Genomic DNA, 15,925 nt, shown 5'->3' on the forward strand with positions numbered 1-15,925 from the left:
GGCTGAAAAAAAATTCGCTTTACTGATTAATATTTTACAAATTTATTTTATTTCAACACTTTGCTGAAAGTTCACTTATTTTTTCTTGATTTATTTGTAACCAATCGTCCATTGGTTTAGAGCATTTCCATTGATCTCGAATAATAGATATCAATGACGATAACCATTTCAAATTTGGCGCTGAGTCATTGGTTGTACATCTAGATGATACAATTTTTAAAAATTCATTAATTCAAAATAAATATAGTCGACTACCCGTCATAAGCCTGATCTAGAATCGCAGGGGAAATTTTTTTGGGAATTTCAAACTTCTTACCACCGTGCGTTTAGTTTTGTTCTCGACTATTCGTTATAAGCCTGTTTTATTTTATATGATTTTAAACGTCATATTTATGTTTTGTTACATACGCGATTATCCCGATTTTTTTTATGCTTATCGCGCTAAAATAAATACTTATATGTTTACACAAATAATAATTATAATGCCAAAAATTATAATGATAACGGTATGGATGAAAGTAATAATAAAAATAATAATTTTATTGATAAACTTAATGCTCACTAAAACTTTAAAATTGTATCAGAAGCTTTAAATTTAATTCATGATTAAAATTATTAACAATAAATTATATTCTACTTAATAATGATTAAATTATTCTCCGCGAAACATTGATAGTAAATTGGCATCATTAATTTTTATATTTTTTCATATTGTTAGTTTATAATTTTGACAATTTTAACGGAGGCTTATAATGGGTTCTCTGGTACGAAACTCCTTAGAGTAGTTGAGTGGGGAAGCTGTTTGGACTCAATAACTCCCGATTGAGGGGAAGAGGCTTTTGACAGATAGTCAACTGTATTTAAATAAATAGAGAAGTTGCATGTTTCGTAATTAAAATTTCTTTTTAGTTGAATGAAAGTTATTCAAAAAAATTGAAGGAAAAGTATTATAATAATTAATTTCTCGGTTAATTTTTATAGCAAAAACTGTTTTTTAAAAATTTTAATTCAAACGCTGTGACGTCACTATATCGGTTTCGACGTGTCGTCGTACGGAGATTAAAATCTATACATGTTTACGAGGGTGATTGTTAAAAATTAAATTTTCTCAGTCGCCATATAAAAAGCTTCTTTTTAGTGAAAAAATCAGTGGGTAATTTGGTTTTTTCTTTTTAAGTAAAAAGAACACGAGACTCAGGACGATCAAAGTTCATTTTTCGATACAATTGCGATTTTTTCAAATATCTCATGAAATATGCAGATTAAAGGAAAAAATCATAGGAACAATTTTGTAGGAAATTAAATTCTTGACAAAAAAGGTTATATTCATTTTTTTTATAAAATGTGTATTTATGAAGATATTTTTAAAAAACTTTTTTAGATCTTATCAATTGAGCATTTTAAGAATTACGAATGTTAAAAATAACGATTTTTTTTAAATATAGACAACTTCGTAACTCGTAACATATCAATAATTAATACTTGTTATAGTTTCTATATACTTAGAAAAATTTTATTTTCAACATTTGTAATCCTTAAAAGGCTCAATTCATAAGATCTAAAAAAATTTTTTTAAAAATATCTTCATAAATACACATTTTATAAAAAAACAAATATGACCTTTTTTGTCAAGAACTTAATTTCCTACAAAATTGTTCTTATGATTTTTTCCTTTAATCTGCATATTTCATGAGATATTAAAAAAAAACAGCGATTGTAACGAAAAATGAACTTTGATCGTCCTGAGGCACGTGTTCTTTTTACTTAAAAAGAAAAGACCAAATTCCCCATGAATTTTTTCACTAAAAAGAAGCTTTTTATGGGGTGTCTGAGAAAATTCATTTTTTAACGACCACCCTAAATATTTACCCTATCAGAATCACAATAAAAAGAAAATACACGAGATTATTGTGACTTTTATTCGTTATCATCTTTAATAGATGTAATGACGTCATTACCAATTACAAGTCGTTTTATTGCGCCAAAATTTATTCATTTTCTATATTTAATTTATACAAAAATGAAAATTTTGCCTTAAGAAAAAAAAAAAAATGATTAAAAAAAAATTATTCTTTCATCTATAAATAAATTTTTGGTGATTAAAAATGCATACAACTCCTCTATTATAAAAAAAAAAATAATTACCTCGGTAATGCAGCAACAATTAAATTGGCCCAACTTTCAACATTACCCGGAAATGAATAAATCGTTTTTTGTACAGACCGCAATCCACATTTACTTTGATAATCGATCAGTTGACCAAGTGATGATACGCAGGCAATTTTCGCAACAGCAACTGACGAATTTTTACGTCCAAGATGTAACGCTTTTTGTGCGCAGTAACCAAAATCACTTGAATTTGTTTCAAGTAGAATTCTAACGAGACTAATCCACGAGCCAACATCATCTAAAAAAATTTTTTTTTTATTAATAGTCCATTTAATAACTGACTAAATAAAAGTATGAATATTAAAATATAAAACCTGGACGCCTATGAATAGATTTGGAGATAATGCGAATAGCTCCAGTAATATCTTCATGCATAAGACATGAATAAGCAGTAAGACGGGCAACATGGTGCCTGTATTTAGGATCATCTTTGTATATTTCAAGTTCTTTAAGAACGAGACTCGTTAAATTTAAGTCATCATGAAGGAGACCAAGTGCTGCAGCAGCTAAGAGACCTGCAACTGTTGGCGGTTGAATTTCAATACATTGGAAGAGAAGTGTTTTAACATCATCTACTTCTTGGAACATGTATGCCATTGATGCCATCGCACAAAGCACATGTGCTTTGTCAGATCCATCATCTGCTAGCCAATGTAAAGCTGCCTCATACGCCGCGTATGATTCTTCATATCTTGCAGCTGAAAAATATTTTTTTAAATTAATTAATTAATTTTTTAAACTTCCCGCTATCGAAATTAAAAATTGTCAAAAAAAGGAAGTTATTGGTCTCGACGTTTTGTGACTATTTCTGGATTGACGTACGTCCGTGTGTGTAAATTAATTTTTGTCGTATAATATTTTTGGAATGAATTAACAGATTTGAATGAAGTTGGCAGCGATCGACTCATCAAGATTTAGATCTGATTAGATTTCGAAATCGGCCGAGTAGTTTATGAGTTAAGATAAGAGAACTAGTATCTGATCACTCCATCTATTTGTATATCTATTAGACTGTGTCAGAAAAATTTTTTTTTTTTTATTAAATACATCTCAAAAGTTACTTTAACAATAAAAAAAAATACTCCTAAAATTTCGGCTCTGTATCACAAAAATTGAACTGGCGCGTGAGGGAGTTCTTCTTTCCCATTTAAAATACATTGAAAAAAATATTGTTTTCATTTTTGGATTCTGAGGTCTTGTAGGAAATTAAATTCTTAACAAAAAAGGTTTCCTGTGTCACACATTTAAAGTTGATAGCAAAAAAGTTACAGAGGTTGAAACTTAAGGGGAAAAAATCGAATTTTCATGAGGAAAAAATTTTATTGTTTTTTATTCGTTAACTAGCAGGATTTCTTTTTTTTAATTAATTTGTAATTCAAGTTCTTATAAAAAATTTAATTATCAATAAAAAAAAGTCAAAAACTACTCAAGAAGCACAGAGACAACTTTAAGATGTCATAAAAATATCTTTTAAAAGGACGACACATTTTTTTAATCTCAAAGCCAAGTTTTTTTTATATAAATAAGACAGAGTGTTGGTCCTAGAAGTCATAGGAATCGTAGGTAATTATTATTCATTCAAAAACCGTAATAGCGAATTAAACTCAACCCACAGTAGAATTAAAGCAGATATTTCACGTATACGTGAGATCAAAAATTAAGGTAGCAAAAATTAATATGAAACTTCTCGATGACTTCTAGTACACAAAACATTTCATTAAAATTTTTTGTTCTTTTCCACACATAAAATTACATACAAACTTGATGTAAAATAGCAGCTTTAATTTTACATCAAATTTATATGTTATCTTACATATAAGAGAGCTAAAAAGTTTAACTGAAGTTTTTTATCTATACTGTACGTCATCGAGATGTCAAAAGTTTCATTTCAATTTCTGAGCTCCTCTGGTTTCCTGAGAATTTTTTTTTGAAAACCTTAATTTTTTCGGATAAATTAAAAATCTCCTCTGACCAAGACAAATTCTCTTGGCTCAAGAAAATCTTGACTTAGTTCCCGAAAACGTTTCTCTTCCAAAATATTTTCTTGCCTCAAAAGATATCGGATAACAAAAATGTATTTTTTTTTGGTTGAACAACAAAATAATAATTTTGTTGACCTCAAAAAAATTCCTCACAATTTCAAAATTTACAAATAATAAAATTTTTATCTTTCTGAGCTCAAAAACAGCAAAAGTTTTCGGGTTGGCCCACAGGGTCAATCATTTTCCAGATTTTTTTAGAAGTTGATAAATACCTTTAAATAAAGCCAGAGCTAATTGACAATGAGAATTAAAGCTAGCGGTTTTTATATGCTGACAAATATCAATGGCTTCGTTGAATTGTCCCATTTGAACTAAAACTCTTGCAAGGTTAACTCTTATTTGATCTTCTTGATTATCATCTTTTCCTAATTTCAAAGCAACAGAATATTCATGAGCTGCTAATTTAAATAATTTTTGACGTTCTAACAACAACCCTAGGGCATTTCGTCCATAAATTACATCAGGTTCTCGTTCTGAAACATAAATTTTATTATATTATTTATTACTAAAAAAAGTGTTATTTATAAAAAATGATAATGAAATTTATTTTTAAAATATATTACCCGTGTACCAAGTCATTGCGTCTATAGCTACAGATATTGCGTGCATGTTGACGATCATGTAATGATACAGAGGATCTTTTCGAGCTTCAGGATTTAAAATAGTCATCAGTACCCAGTGAGAATAACCAACTGCAGCTTGTGGATGATAACCAAGTTGTATAGCATGACGGAATAGATCCATTGCTTCTTTATTATCAACTGATTCGGCAATTATTCCTTGACCAATCCAACTATTTGAGTACTCAGGATCAGCACGTTGTGATCGTGAAAATGCTCTGTTAGCTTTTATAGTTTCTCCTGTAATATTTATTATGTCTGAGGTAAGGTAGCCACCCTGATTATTGTCATTGAAATATAAAAAATTTTAAACTAATACCTAAATATAGATACAGAGTTCCTAAATTTGTCCAAGCAACTCCATTGTTTGGCTCACGATCAATTGCCATAACCCAAGAATGTTGAGCTAATGCATAATTTCTAATTTCGGGCAGCATACAAATAACTCCAAGAATATTCCAGTGTACCCAAGTTGTTGAACAAAGTCTAACTGCTTGTTTAGCTGCTTCTAAACTTTTTTCAGCAGTGATTTTACGATTTACTGTACTGTCATGATGAACTTGTGCTAAGTAGCAACAAGCTAAATCATGCCACAGTAATGAAGAGTCTTTAGTGATACTTAATGCACGACAATAAGATCTAAAATAGAATTTTTAATTATAAAATAGTTAAAAAAAATAAAACGCCGTTCGGCGGCCGAAATGGTAGTAGATTTCTTATTTATTTATTTGTTTTCAAGCTGTCAAATAAAAATTAGTTAAAAAATTAAATTTCTTGGACATTTTCCATGAACTTCAAGGTCAGAAATTTATGTAAAAAAAAATGATAAATCAGCAAGCGAAGAAACGAAAATTAAAGCTAATTAGATCTATTTCTGTATGAAAAAAAAAACGTTCCAAAAATATTCCAAAAAAGTTCCGCATGTGGAACTTCTAAAAATGAGTCAGATTAGAACTTCGAATGGAACTTTTTTGGAACGTTAGTAATTTTGATGGTAAAAAAAAAATTTTCATGAGCAAATTTGAAGTCAAAAAAAGACGTTCTTGGAACTTTTTTAGGATTTTTTATAGACAATCCAAAAAAATTCTAGAATCACCACTTTTTTATGGACTAAAAGAGACGTTCTAAAAACATTCCAAAATAATTCCAAAATCACTTTTGACGTTTTTATAGACTAAAAAAGACGTTCCAAAACATTTCAAAATCACTTCTTTTGCATCTTTTGTAGAATAAAGACATTCTAGAAGCATACCAAAATTTTTATAGAACGAAAATAAACGTCCATAAAAAATTCTAAAAAATTTCCAAAAACGTCCTTTTTTGACTCTGAATTTGCTCATGAATACTTTTTTCTAACATTAAAATTATTAACGTTCCAAAAAAGTTCCATTCGAAGTTGTATCTGTCTTTTGTTTAGACGTTTCACATGCGGAACATTTTTGGAAAGAATTTTTTTTACTCATTGATGAGCTTTAAAATACCTTCAATGATAATCTACATTAATTTTTGTTTTAAAGTAATTTATGGATAAATCAATAAAAAATTATGTTTCATCTCAAATTTGGAAAAGTAAAAATATCTACAACTTCAAAACTAATCAACGGATTTAGCTTATTTTCAAACTTGACCAAACCATTAAACCAAAAAATATGTGTGCCAAGCTTCATTTAAATCTGTTTGGAATTGTTCGCTATCGCGACCACAAGGCTCAATATTTATAATTAATCACATAGTTGCATTTGAACGTCAAAATGAATGAATGATTTATTTTAGATAAAGTCATAGTAATAATTTGAAGCTTATTTCATTAGCTACAAGATGTAGTTAATGGAATTAACCTGCAACTTATTTATAAAATATCGAGAGTTAAAGCCGTAAAAAATTTGTTTCCAATTTTTTCAAAAATTCTGTCATTAATCTGTTCGAAAAAATTTTCGGAATGGAAAGTTAAATAACGAAAATTAAAGCTAATTTCATGAGTTTCCAGATACATTTAACAAAAATGACCTATCGCTTTTTATTCAAAAGTTATTTGGAGAGAAATTGACAAAAAACGATTTTTTTTTAAACTTTAAACATCTAAAACTTTTAAACTAACCAATTGATTTGACTCATCTTCGAACTTGATCTAGATTTTTACCCAAAAAAAGTATGTTGTTTTATTCAAATCCATTAAGAAGGAGAACGCTATCGTGTCTGCAAGTTGCGTTGTATCCCATATACACACACATTTTTTAACGAATAGTTTTTTTGGAATCTAAGGTACCGGCGGGTAATAAAGCCTAGCTAAGGGAGATTTTGAATAGAATCGAAAATATTGCATTTAATTATCGAAATGTATCATTGATCTTTGTTTCAATACATTAGCCATAAAATGTAATGAGGTAATGGTAATTTTTACCATAAACAAACAAAATATTATACTCTTACAAAAACCATACGAATAAGCCTTATTTTTCTACGGCAAGGTAATAAGGCCTACGGGTTAAATACACTGGAATAGTTTAACTATACTTAATAAAATTGGTATTAGAGATGAATCATCACTTAAATTTAGCAACAATACTTTTCAAGAGTCAGAAAACTAGATTGTTTTTATAATTTCTTATGCGCTACGACAGCATATGACGATATCGGAACTATAAATTTGTCGTAACATCTATATGCAAGACCCTTCTACTAGAGTAGCCTTTAGCGGAAGCGATTATTTTAAATATCATTTCTGTCACTTAGGCCTTATTACCCGATAAGCCTTATTACCTGCAGTTACTTTACTCAACGAGTTATATTAGGTTTTGACGAAATACTTTAAAAATTCCAGCATGAGAACAAATGCAATAGCCAGATTTCTATAAGAAATCTACTAACAAGGGTTAGATTTATTACTTTTTTTTTATTACCTAGCAGCGAGAGTAAAAAGTTCGCTCTGATGAATTTCAATTCGATATTTTTCACTCATTGATTTAATTAAACCTGGAGTTACTTCAACATAACAATATTTTTCAGGTAAAATAGCAACTCTGTAACAGGCATCACCAAGAAGTTTCCACAGACATGATAAATTACTATTTTCAATAATAGCGTCAGTAAGACTGTCTATTGCCTGCTGACAATTTCTTCTTGCACGTCCAAGTAATTGTTTACTTGCATTTTCTTTGGCAAGACCTAAACAAGTTTCTGCTAAGCCTTTTAACGCTGGTATATAATGTTGTTCTTGACTTAAAACTTGGATGAAAGCTTCCTTTGCTTCATCATGTCGACCGAGAACCTTAAATTTTCCGTATTAATTTTTTTTTTTAAAAAAAATTTACGTATTTAAAATTTTAAACTCACCAATTTAATATTAGCAAGTTGTATCATTGGATAAAGAGACCCTGGTGATAATTCTAATGCTCGTTGATAAGATTTCAGTGCTGATGTGTGTGCACCACGTGCCCAATAAGCATCAGCAAGTGACTCCCAACAGTGACTATGCAAAAAATAATTTATTAATTAACAAAGAAAGAAAAAAAATTAATAAACACTTTTTTAAATTTACTTGTCATTAGGATCTGCTCTGATAACATATCGCAATGATTTAATTGCCTGTTCGATTTTTCCTTGGTCTAATTGCTGAAGACCAAGCTGTAACCATGCCCACTTTGGGCCACCACCTTCGACAGTCGTTACTCTTTGAAGCATCTGCATGTTTGCTTCCTAAAATTAAAATTTATGTGAAAAATAAGAAAAACTGAAAATCTGTTGGACATGTGGGCCAACTTTTAAACTTCCCGCTGTTTTTGAACTCAGAGAGTTCAAAAACTTTATTAGTAAGCTTTTAAGCTCGTCGAGTTCAAAAAACGGCGGGATCAAAAATAATTTTTCAAAAATTTTTTAAAAATTAAATCAGTTTTAGAGGGGGGGGGGGTATAGTTAAACATTTCAAGAATATTGTCTTAAAATTTCAAATCAGAGCAACCTTTGCGTTACCCTCCCCTAAGATGAAAAAAAATTTTTTTCAATCAAATTTTTAGGGGGGCCTTCTTGCCTCAGGGAGATTTTTCGCCCCCTTCTCAACTTAGTTAAAGAAAAAAAAACATTTTTTTCACTTTTTTCTTCTAAAACTTCAAACGAATTTTCCTCGAAACTACTTTTTTAAAGTCCGTGAGCACTGCTATTTAAAAACTACATCACCGATTCATTTCAAACGGTACACACTTTCTCCATATAAAATACCTCCCCCATCGATAAGTTTTTGAATTTTTATTTACATGAAAGGGGTTTTCCACCTACAAAATGGCGTAATTTTTCGTAAAAAATAGCAGATTTACTTTAAATGACCACAAAAAATTAAAAAAAAATAATCAGAGATCGTTAGGGGGAGGATTTAATGATACTTTGACTAAATTTCAATGGTTTTTTATTTCGGATAACTTCCAGCTAAGATAAGTGTTCACCGCAAATCGTCTATTTAAAAAGACGTTTTTAGAAAAGCTTCGTCACCGGCTTGTTTGTGGATATTTACGCATGAAAAAATTACTTAATGTTGTTAAATCCATACTTAATAATGTTCAAAAGGTTTCAATCGAAACGCCTAAAAAAAAGCGTTTTTTTTCTTTATACCCCCCTCCCCCCAAGTCAGTAAAAACTATCGATTGCTCTCTCCCACACACAGACACACAGAATAGCTTTCTAGTATTTAAAAACGTCGAGATTTGATGAAAACTCGATTTTCGAAAATCGAATCGAAACCAATAACTTCGATTTTTTGAAAATTTTCAATTTTTATAGCGGGAAATTCAAAAAATTATTTATTTATAAATAAACTTACGGTATTTTTTAAAAGCCTATAGGCTGTACTCAAACCAGCGCCAGCTTCTTCAGAGTTAGGATTTATCCTTAGAGCTTTTTGATAACATTTTCGGGATTTCTCAAGATCATTACCATGCTCACGATAATAATGGCCAAGGTAAACTAAACATTCCCAGTCATTTGGATCCGCATGGATGCCTTTTAAAAAGGCCATTAAACTGTGACTATAATTGGACATCTTCCAGTAAATGGTACCAAGTATTTGCCAGGCTTCAGAAGTATCCAGAACTGCGCCTAAAACATCAATAGCTTCTTCATATGATCCACGATTTTTTAAATACAATCCGCGAATAACTGCCGCTTCTTGATGAGTTTCCGGATCATTTTCTAATTCTTTCAGAAGATTTAGAGCTTCAGGAATTTCTTGAAGAAGTTGAGCTCGGGTAAGAAGTAATTTTAATTTTTTCGATGAATCATCTTCAAGTAACTAAAAAATTAATAATAATAAATATGATTATTATTATTATTTATTATTAAAACTATTTTTTGTCACCTTTTTACATTTTTCCGTAGCTCGTTCCCATTTTTTTTTACTATCACTTCTGATTAATGATTCAATTAATAGTAAATTAACTTTAGTAATTAATTCCCTACGACTTTTGACATTTAAATTAAATGCATTTTCCGCTGCATTTTCAGTTTCTTGCCAACAGTGTAGTTTAGCATTGGTATTAGTCAATGCAACCCAGGGAAATAAAGATTTTTGATGTAATGATACTACTTGGTAGAGTAAATCTCTTGATTCAATGTAATTATTATTTTGATAATAATGCATTGCTTTTGCAAATATTCCTAAATAAGAATTAGAATCAAGATCAAGTAATGATTGATAATACAAATCAATAGCAATGTCTTCAATGTTATCATAATTTTCTAAAACAGCTTGTTCTGCATATACACGACAAATCCATTCTAGTAAAATATAAAATCAAAATTATGATTATGTAATGATAAAATAACAACCCGTGTATAGAAAATTGGTTTAAAAAAAATTCCTGACAGTGAACTTCAAAAATTGAGACAATTCTGAACTTTGTGGGATTTTTTTTTAATTTTTTAAGCAAAAATTATTTGAATCGACAATTTTCTTTTTGAAATTTTTTGTGACTATTTTTTTAATGTTCTTCAAACTCAAAAAATTGTCAGATCAAATTATGTTTACTAAAAAAAAAAAAACGGAGGAAAAGCCATCACCAGTTAAAAATTGTTCACTTTCTAATTTTTTTAAAATTCCAAAAATGTTGAATTTAAAGTTCAGAATTGTCTCAATTTTTGAAGTTCACTGTCATGAACGTTTTTACAACGAATTTTTTTTACACGGGAATGATAATTAGATATATATGGACGTTGATAAGCAATAACGCGTCAACTAACATAAATTCCATTTTCAGAAAATAGCGTTTAAAGATTTGAAACTGTTTTTAGAAAAATTTATCTCTAAATTATTCGAATATAAATTGCTTTTATCAATTAATGTTCAACAAAAAAAAGATAGTAGCTTGAGTATCTATAATAAGCAGATCCATAAAAAATGAACGTAAATTTTTATTATGAAATATAAAGAAGCCAAAATTTAATTCTCAAAAATGTTTCGTAAATCTTTACTCGGTTCTGTAAAATTACTGTGTCAAGAGGCTCCAGGATAATTTTCTGCAGCTGCTGAAACTTTTTATTCTCAGTCAGGGAATTTCTAGGTAGTCTGTAAGTCCCAAAGAAGCATTAGAAACAAGTCATCGTGGTAGTATTGGGCCATAAGCCCCCAAAATAATTTTCTGCAAGCATGTTATTGGCAGCACATTCGGTAAATTAAAATTTTTATTTTGCAATAATGTATCCTTGCTTGAATATTTTTTTCTAGTTAATTAATGGTCCTCTGCAATCTAGTATTTCTACTCAAATTACTTAACTCGATTTTGGAAAAAGTATTACCTCAGATAATTAATTTGTCAAAAATTTTTTAGATTCTACGATTTGAAAAAAATTTTTTTTTCAACACTAGACTACTGAAAAATTTTTTTTAGTTACTGGAAAACCATTTGGTAGAAAAATCTAAAAATCGATTTCTTGTGAGTTGACACGTTACTGCTTATGTACGTCTATATAATTTAAATTATTTATTTTACCGAGTGGATATAATTCACGAGGATATTTAAGATTAATTTGAGTCGCAGCAGAAAACAATCCCAAATAATTTTTTTCCGAAAATAATAACTTTAAATAATTTTTATAGTATTCCATATATTTTGGCGGCGTGTCCTTTTGAATTGATGAAATTAAAATATTTTTGTATAATTCGTAATATTTTGGTAAAGCTTTTGAAAAGCCATTAAACATTGATAGCAATATATCATCTAATTTGTACAATTCACTGTTATCGTTATCTTTCTTCAATTCTAGAATAACATTTATTACTTCATCAAATATCTTATTATCATTTAAAATAATAGATAAACGTGATAATTGATCAAGATAATTTATAATTTTTTGGGGGTCACTATAAAAAAAAGGAATCATCTATTTTATTATGGCTACGATAAAAAAAACAAAGTATATTGTGTGGCAAGGGATGAAATATGAGGATTTCAAACGAGGATGAAGCTGATTGAACAAAAGGTCAAAATTGCCACCAGACGAAATCCAAAATCATGTTTTATCTCCTGCCACACACCCGTGTAAAAATTCGTTTTAAAGATTCAAAAAAAGTGGACATGTTAAGTTTCTAAACTTGAGACAGAATACAACTTCAAGATGAGTTAAACATTTTTGGATTTTTATGGGGCTTCATTTTCTTACTCAAAATTCGCTCATATAAAGATATCAAAAAACCTTTTTTTTTTTTTCACTATCAAAATTCCAAAAGTTGAAAAAAAAATTCGACTTGTGGAACTTGAGGCAGAATAGAACTTCGAGTGGAACTTTTTTTTGAACTTTTGTAATTGTGATCGTGAAAAAAATGTTTACCTAGGACTTTATATGAGCGAATTTTGAGTAAAAAAAGATCGATTTTAAAACATACTTTTCAAAACGTATTTCTACTAAATTTTATCCTCGTTTTGAAAAGTTCATAACTTGTAATTTAGAACTTTTTATGAACGTTTTTTGATTTTTAACTGGTATTCACGTTAAATTTATTAGGTTAATAGTGCGGCGAATCGCCGTATAGCGCGATTAACTAAGGGTTAATGGGAACTTTTTCACAAATACTAATTTGTTCCAAGTTCGGAAGATCTACATGTCGAACTTTTTTGAATTTTTTTGGAACGAATATTTTTTCACGCGGGCAATATATTTTTTATAATTACCTGGATTGAAAGTTAGAATTTTAATGTCTGGAGCCAATCGAAAAGAAATAATCTAAGACCAATTGCGTAAGTTGAATTAATGATACTGAAATAAGCTGACGATATTATAATATATATTTTGATCAAACATTACCCGCGATCTTTAACGGTCAAAAACAGGCCACCTCATTTTAAGCTATTGTGATTCTGATAAGGCTGACTCAAAGAAACTAATTTAGCAGGAAGAAATCAATAATGTCTTGTCTTAGGAAAGAAATCGATAATTTTTAACCCGCTAATATTGGTCTGAAATTGATTTGTTTCGACTGACTAAGCAAGCATTGAAACCCAGTTCAAATACAGATAATTGAATGAATTTTTTTGTAACACAGAAAAAAAGGAATTATTGGCGCAAGAAAATTTTTTTATTATGAAATCAACGGCTGCCCAATTTCAAAACACAGTAAGGCGCAAATTTTTAAAAATTGATTTTTTAATATCGTCAGTTCCAGTGGAGTCTCATGAACATGATTACAGAGAAAGCTTAATGCTTGCGTTCGTTACATATTTAGGATATCTAAGTATGAACATGTCGCACCATATTACACAAACTCACGCTGGTTGACGTTGAAATCAAGGTGTGAATTTTTCTTATCATGTTTGATATATAAAGCTTTGTATCTAAATCAAAAACCACTAATTAGAAATGATTTATCTATTATGGAGCCTCTTTGCAGAATGACATTCGTTAAGATTACCTTGTGCTACCTAATAGTCATAGGGTTCCATATCTAAAGAACTTCGAAAATTTGAATTTTAGCGATTTAAACTTACCTTTTTTCTTAGGTTTTGTGTGCGTGGACATATAAAATATTCAAATTTTCAAAAGTTCAAATTTACAAAACCTGAGAAAAAAGGTAAGTTCAAATCGCCAAAGTTCAAATTTACCAAAGTTCAAATTTACAAAAGCTCAAATTGCCGAAATTCAAATTGGTAAAGTTCAATTTTCAAAGTTCATTAGGTCGGTTACCAGTCAAGTCATAGTGTTAAATATGATAAGTCATTTCTGGTCAATGCTATCAGAGTTTGGAATAAGTTACCAGCTAATTGTATACAATAGCCAATATTTTTTGGAATTCCGTAAATCAAGTTACAAATATTTTTGAGTCATAATAACTAATTATTTTGCATGGATTTCGTTTTAATGATTGAAATTGAGACTAGATTGTTAAATGTGTTCAATAAATATGAATAATCGCCTAATGTTAATTACACTATTGTGTACTATATGAATAAATGTATAAGTTTTGGATGGCCGCAAGGAGTTACAACTTCATGGCCAATAAACAATAAATAATAATAATAATGATTCAATTCATATTTCAAAAATTTTAGTTTTATCAGTTACTATGTTTTGAAATTGAGCAGCTGTGAAAACAAAAATTTTCATGATACTGAAGTTAGTCGACATCTAATAATTTTTCCATTTTTTTTTAAATGATAAATTATAAAAAAATAAAATATTTTAAAAAATTGCACCTGTAGCTTCTTTAATTTTCTACATGTGCATATTTCTAGTTTTTTTCTTTTAATTGATTCGTTGAAAAAAAAATCCAAACTTTTAATTGTCTGCTAACTTCAGGACCATAAAATTTTCTACGAGTGTGAATGTAGCAGATATCAGACAAATATAAAATTATTATTAATAGAGTAAATAATTAATAAAATAAAATTTTTAAAAATGCGCATTTAAAAAATTAAAAAATTAATGTGCACTTTTTATAAATAATATTTTTTAAATTATTTACTCTATTTATTTATAGTTTTAAATTTGTCTGATGTCTGCTACATTCACACTCATAAATTCTCTTCGGATTAGAAAAAGTATCAGCGTAATAAATTTTTACTCGCCCAAAAAATTTTCTTCATGGGTCAAGAAAATTATTTCTTGCTCTCAGAAAATTTTCCTTTTTGAATTCATAAATTTTTTGCGCCAAAAAATCTTTTTTTTTTGAGTAAAATTAAAAGTATTTTACCTATCCAATTTCAATAATTTACAATAAGCTGGTACAAGTTCACGCCAAGTTTCAACATTGCCAGGTTGTCCTTCATAAAATTTGACAAGCCCCCGCCAAGCTAATGGATTATCTGGCTGTACTTCAATAGCTTTTTTATAAGCTAAAGGTGCTTGCGATTTATATTCATCAATATCTTTCATAGCTGCTCCAAGCATTATAAGACCCATATAATTTTTTTTATCCATTTTCAATAACTTTTGGCATTTTTTCATTGCCTCAACATATTGATGATCGTCTAAACAACTCCGAATTTCTTTCAACGCTACTTTTATGTCCTTCGACATTTTTTATACTGAAAATATAAATCAATTTTAAAATATGTTATAAGTATTTAAATACGTATTCAAATCCGAGCATAAATACATGGATTGTAAAAAATAACATAACCATGTAATTTTTCTTACAAATATTTATTTTGTTTATATCAATATAAAAAAAAATAAATCTCACCAAATAACTACGAGGTGAAATAAATTATTTGATGTGAAAAACTGAATTTTTTATTTATTTTTGGATTCAAATTTTATGTTTATAAATAAACCGGTTATTTAATTTCATTTGATTGAATGGAAATTGTAAAAAAGTGTTTTATTCGTAAGACAAATTAATTACGCCTCTGGTGTTTATTTTGGTAACAAATAATGGCGCGAAAATTTGAAAAAGAAAATTATAAGGGACAGTTTTTCAAAACAGGTTTATTTTTATCCGGTTTTAAATTAAAATTTCTAATAAATATCCACATGAAAACTAAAATGAGTGTAAATGTAACTGAAAAGTGTCAATTTAACAAATTTTTGAATAAATAAATGAATCGTTTATTTAAGAAATCCCATAAGTCAAGAAAACAAAATTTTTCAGGAAACACAAAAAACATTTTTCTGGAA

The 15,925-nt window shown here is 28.8% G+C and overlaps 1 protein-coding gene across 1 annotated transcript; it reads right to left on the reverse strand.

Moving 5' to 3' along the window:
* Positions 1 to 40: 40 nt before the first annotated feature.
* On the reverse strand, positions 41 to 15,621 carry LOC103573513 (SKI3 subunit of superkiller complex protein). Its single transcript, XM_014439701.2, has 14 exons — positions 15,492 to 15,621; positions 15,000 to 15,333; positions 11,806 to 12,176; positions 10,176 to 10,594; positions 9,642 to 10,109; positions 8,370 to 8,527; positions 8,165 to 8,300; positions 7,732 to 8,099; positions 5,151 to 5,470; positions 4,775 to 5,071; positions 4,424 to 4,684; positions 2,484 to 2,867; positions 2,146 to 2,407; positions 41 to 200 (listed from the first exon to the last, which is right to left on the reverse strand). The coding sequence occupies exons 2-14, from the start codon at positions 15,323 to 15,325 to the stop codon at positions 53 to 55; spliced, it is 3,918 nt and encodes a 1,305-aa protein (XP_014295187.1). The 5' UTR covers positions 15,326 to 15,333; positions 15,492 to 15,621; the 3' UTR covers positions 41 to 52.
* Between the last annotated feature and the right edge of the window lie 304 nt (positions 15,622 to 15,925).

This window comes from Microplitis demolitor, chromosome 2 (assembly GCF_026212275.2).
Source record: "Microplitis demolitor isolate Queensland-Clemson2020A chromosome 2, iyMicDemo2.1a, whole genome shotgun sequence".
Taxonomy (NCBI): domain Eukaryota; kingdom Metazoa; phylum Arthropoda; class Insecta; order Hymenoptera; family Braconidae; genus Microplitis; species Microplitis demolitor.